The sequence below is a fragment of the Populus euphratica genome, unplaced genomic scaffold, assembly GCF_000495115.2.
Source record: "Populus euphratica unplaced genomic scaffold, PopEup_1.0 scaffold34.1, whole genome shotgun sequence".
Lineage (NCBI taxonomy): Eukaryota > Viridiplantae > Streptophyta > Magnoliopsida > Malpighiales > Salicaceae > Populus > Populus euphratica.
In genome coordinates this window covers 1,033,912-1,039,525 of record NW_011499883.1, presented here as the reverse complement: position 1 = coordinate 1,039,525, position 5,614 = coordinate 1,033,912, and the positions used below count along the sequence as shown (strand labels likewise).

At 35.2% G+C, this 5,614-nt stretch overlaps 1 protein-coding gene across 1 annotated transcript; it reads right to left on the bottom strand.

The window, feature by feature from the left end:
* Nucleotides 1–2,341: 2,341 nt before the first annotated feature.
* On the bottom strand, nt 2,342–4,019 carry LOC105129879 (zinc finger protein ZAT10-like). The gene is made up of 2 exons (XM_011032122.1): nt 3,905–4,019; nt 2,342–3,131 (listed from the first exon to the last, which is right to left on the bottom strand). The coding sequence occupies exons 1-2, from the start codon at nt 4,017–4,019 to the stop codon at nt 2,479–2,481; spliced, it is 768 nt and encodes a 255-aa protein (XP_011030424.1). The 3' UTR covers nt 2,342–2,478.
* Nucleotides 4,020–5,614: the final 1,595 nt, after the last annotated feature.

The window sequence follows — 5,614 nt, the reverse complement described above, 5'->3', positions numbered from 1 at the left end:
ATTTATATGATTAATTTTAAAATTTTAAAAGATTAATTAAGATATATATAACCTAACCTAAACACCCTTCTCATGTTTTTCAATGACTTGGAGGCTTTGAAGCTCTCCTGCTAACCTAATATTATACCCTTGTTGATGTATACACTGATAGTGTACGTGTCACCTGAAAAACTTACCCTTCCTACTTAACTTGTATCCAGACCTTGAGTAGATGTCCAAACCATGGAATCTTGTTAATGTTTCACTCCTAACCGAGGGCGAGGAGTCCTCCTAAAAGAGTTCATTTTATATCGAATTAATTTAATGTAAAGTTTCAAATTATCAGATGAAATTTTCAAATATATATTATATTATGTTTAGATTTTAAGCTTGAAATTTATACAAATTTATACTACCTTATATTTAATTTTTTTAAATAAATAAAGATAATAAAATTTAATTTCTTAACCGATTAATTATTCAACTTAATTAAAAATTTAAAATTATTAATTAAAAATTTAAAATATAATTTATATTATTTTTAATAATATATTCTTATCTATCTACTGAAGGATTAAAGGATTATCGATCCTATCTAGATAGAGAAGTGTATAGGCAATACTGACAGCACGGCACGCATCGAATGTTGACGTCCCCAAGCATCTATATCCCCACTGCCCAGGCACTTCATATATGCTGCCATGAGTCGTCAATTGTACCTCGTGATTGCTTGCTATTTTGTCCACGTTATCGTGCTGAAACCAAACCAATATAAAACTTATTTCGAAAATATTTTATTTGATACAGACCCTAAAATATATTAACCACTAAACTAAAAAAAAGAAAGAATTATTCATTATAGATTGTCTCCTTAACAGCCTAGATTTCCATTAGCTGACAATAGATAGATCGTATTATTAACACTCATGAATTGATGAAAGCAAAGAAGTAAGGAAGATAAATATAGGGAAAGAATTGAAAGAATATGAAACAAAAATTAAAAATAAATTAATATATTTTTAAGATATAATTTTGTTTAAACGGTTCAGTTTTTCAGATATTTCTTAATTTATATTATTATTTCTGAACTTTTAATAAACTATAGTATTTTTAAAGAAAAAATTATAAGGACTATAGCTCAATTGATTAAATTTTAAATTTATGTTTTAAAAATTATTAATTCATTATAAAATTTAGAATAATCAGAATCTTATTTAATTATTAATTATAGAATTTTAAGAAATTAATTACTTAATTATTAATTATAGAATTTGAAAAAATTAATTAAAATAAGTATAAATTATCTAGCAGTTGCGATTAAAAAAAAATCCACAATGAGAGGGATGTTTGAAAACCCATGCAATATCCATGAGGCATCCTGCAATACCGAGGATTTCACATCAATTCAATAGTAAAATGTAAATGAAATCAACAGACAGATGTGAAAGCTCCGCCGACCGGAAAAGGCCTCCAGAATTAGGACAAGACCGTGTACTGCAGTGGGTGTTGTGCAACTACCGCTTACAGCTACAACTACAAGTGTCCCGAGCCACGCAAAAGACGTTACATCATGATGCCAACATGTGGATTGAAGGCATGATCACATGGGAGGTTATTGGTTAAGACCACCATCTCATTACTCTTAACATGGCATGGTTCTTTGTTTAGAAAGACTATCAAGACCACTACCGAGTGCCCCGCCTGCCTGCCTACCTGCCCGCTGCATCTGCGCTGTTCACACGGCAATGACTCGCACAAAAAGGGTTATGAATATTTAAAGACTCCCTCGGCTTGAACGGGTATTTACCACGCGTATAATGCAATACATGAACTTGACTTCAACATTCACAGGCCGCCGTGATCCGTGAGTCCGACCTTCACTGTTTAACCCAAAAAAATCGAGTTTCTGGCGGTGCATTGAGATTGCGAGCGCGTATGCAGTGAAGCCATGTTTCTTAAGAAAATTAATTTTTTTGATATTTTTTTTATTATGCTAAAGTATTTATGTGAAAAATAAACTTTAGAACATTTTTCTACCGCAATATACAGAGAAAGGTTTCATCGTGTTTGTTGAGCTTTTCCTTGGGCACTATTTTTGAAAAATATAAATTTAGAAGGAGAAATTGAACTGTAATCCGTCCTATTCTATACCCACAATATTAGGCATTTAAGGCGTGGGGAGAGAGTTCAACCATCCGAAAAATGAAATATGGAGTACAATTAAAACATGTAATTAAGAAGAAATCCATTCATATCCACGAGTATAATAAATAATTGAATATGAATCTCACGCAATTCTTTTAAAAAAATAATAGTAAAAGAATGAATTAATGTCCAATGGAAGAATAGCAGAGGAAGTCTAAAACAATGAATACAAATCCCTATACAGAACCAATTCATTATCAAAGCAAACCCCAAAAGATAACACCATAGAGAGTGATGAAAAGAGCAGAAAAATCCAAGAATCCTCCTAATTAAACCTAATCTTAAATTCTAAATTCAAATTTGCGAAGAACCCATATCGGTCCTTTCTTGCTTAAGCGAAAACATTAATCTTGGCTTTTTCCCTGGCAAAGGACTTTCCACTTCTTGATCTCCGCAGGGTTCTGGTTTACTGATTCTTGGACCTTCAAATTCAGGCAAAGCAGGCAAGTTCAGGTCAAAGTCAAACCCACCACCGCTTCTTTGACTTTTACTCTGGCTCACGCCACCGCCTCCAACAGCACCACCGTCTGAGGTGGTGATTGCAGCGCTAGCACTACTGCTGTTGTTGCCTCCAATTGTGCCCTCATAGTGACAGCGTTTGTGTCCGCCTAAGGCCTGTCCAGTAAGGAAAGTCTTGTGGCAGATAGAGCACTCATGAGTCCTACCACTGGTAGTCGTGGTGGTTGTGGTGGAGGTTGATGGGTTTTCGGTGGCTGAGGCGACGGTGGACTCGGAGGAGGACTTCCTGTGACTGGCTTTGTGCCCGCCAAGAGCCTGGTAAGAAGAGAAAGCCTTGTTGCAAACCGAACACTTGTAAGAAAGATCCGAAGTTGGTGGTTGGGGTGGTGCAGGGGAGGCGGAAGCGGTTTTTTTGGCAGTTTTTGGACGGGTGGGGCAGTGGAGCCGCCACGAGCAAGCATGATAAGGCAAAGAGCGAGGTATTCTTCCTCGGTTGAAGGGGACTCACTACGAGGTCTCTTAGAGCGTTTCCTCTTAATCCATGTTTCTTCATAATTGAAAGGAGCGGCTGTTGTAGGAGAATTCAGAGCTTCAAGAGCCATGACTTGGATTCTTGATACTGAGTTTTTCTTGTGTGAGTGGGCAACGAGAGCTACAAACGAAAAAGATTTCTAAGGAGAGGAAGAAAGGCTTAGAGAGAGAGGGAGAGAGGGCCGATCACTGAGTGTAGAGTAAGGAAAGGTTTTGTTTATATATATAGGAAGTTGTGGTGATGGAGTGGGAGAGTTGGTGGGCAGTGAGGTCGGTCAACTAAGCAATAGAGGGGGGGGTTGGGATTTGTGGAGACTGAGCTACTACTAACAAGAGAGGCTGTGAGGATACGACTAATTCCAATGTCCAAGTCAAAACAAGGGTACGCTGGCCTTTTTAACACACATGAAATAGTAGTAGAGGTAATTTGAATCCTAGGTGAACTCGGGGTCTTTTGGCCGTGTGGAGCACGCATTATTGAGTCAGCAATGAGGCATTAACAAGGTGGATAAGCTTGCAAAGACTGTATTTTTATTGCCTTGTATATTTCAGTTTCGCGTCCCACAAGTAAATCTTGGGATGTCTTCGAAGATTATTCTATTAAAGTGACTTGCTCCTTTCCGATTCCTTTCCTTCTTCGGAGTGGTACAAGTTTTTTTTATATATATAAAAAAAAACAATACCATTCAATTTACGCGAGGAATAGTAATAGCAATTCATTAAGCTTTACTGCACGTGTCTAATACTGCCGGTGTCCAATCGTATTGATGTTCGTTATCAAATGGTACTTTTCTTCTCTTACAAACAGAATTCAGCATGGCATTGAAACTGAAATTAGAAACCATCTCTTCTTAATATGGAATAATAAAATAAAACACGACACGTAATAAAAAAAAAAAACTTTGGTTTGCTCCAGGGAGGTTGAAGAACCCTTTTACCCTTTCTTTTATTCTTTAAATTTGACACATGTAATGAAGAGTGAGGTACAATTTATTACATAACTATGGTTTTTATGTACTTCTCCACGAAAACTAAGTAAATTTGCCCACATATATAGCTACCATTATATTTAATAATGTTTCAATGATTTTTTGGCGTTTCCCATGCATTATTCCTATATAGAAATGAGATCTAACGTACGATAACAATGCACCGTACTAATGAATCCACACTATCTCTTCCTTGCAGATTAAGGTCTTACTCGTCGTCGGCCATTTCTTTATAGTATATGCCTTGAAGGTCGGAAACGTTTCGCGGTATTTGCTTGGGCCGCCGGTCTTCCTTCTCTAGAAGCAAAACAAACATCCCTTGCTCTGCTTCCTCGTTACTTCTACGCCGTTGATCGTTTACATTCACGCGCTGAAAGTGCACAGGAAATTTTTCTGTTACTTGCAAATTGACCTTATCTTGGAATTTTGAGCTTTATGCTTGGTTTTGGTAGTTTCTTGTTGGTTGGCTAATGCCTATCTAGAAAGAGAGCCATCTAATGCTCGCCCAGAAACATCTCTTTCTTTGCCACCTGGACAACTGTCATCCCATGATTATCCCTCGTTTGCATTCTAGAAAATACAAGTCCCTCCCCTCGAATCACCCCTATCAGTTGTTAGGTAGTGTCTGTGTGTCTGTGTCAGGTACTATTTTTAAAAGTAACTTATTTTAAAATAATATTTTTGATATATTTTAAAATCCTTTTTTGATATAAAAAATAAAACGACAGAAGATTATAAAGTAAATTATTTTGAAATAAAAAATAAAAAATTTAAAAATTCTTCTGTTAGCTAAGGAAATTAAAAACTATTTAAAAATATTAAAATTATATTTTTTAAATAAAAATAATTTTAAAAATAAACTTAACTAAAATACCAAACACACAATTATCCTCAAAACCGAAATGCAGTGGTTATTATTCTGAATGCTAGAAGAAAGCATGCGTTGGATAATACGAATGGAGCAAGGGTATAATTCCGAATTAACCAGAGATATTCCCGCGGAGCGATGTATATATATATATATATGGACAAGACAATGAATCTTGCGCTTTCTCACTTCCATTCCATTACATGACAATTCAACGTATTTTTTACCAAAATCGTAAATCAGAAGATTAAGGAAAATTAGCACTAATACCACAATATATAATCCGCGTTTAAATAGTAAAAAATCAATCTATTTTTTGATCTTAAGACATAGTTTTTAAATATTTTAAGGGTGTGTTAATATATACTGTCGAGTCGTGTTTTTTTTAATTAATCCTTTTTAAAAAAAATTAATTTTTATAATTTAATATATTAACATAGAAATATATTTTTAAAGAAATAAGGTGAACTGTCACGCATCCCTAATTCTTTAAAATCATACAAGGGGAGGGCATAGAAGGGTTATTGATGTCAAATAACATGACAGTTAGCTAGTACAGTCTAGTAGTAGCTAGAGAGGGATA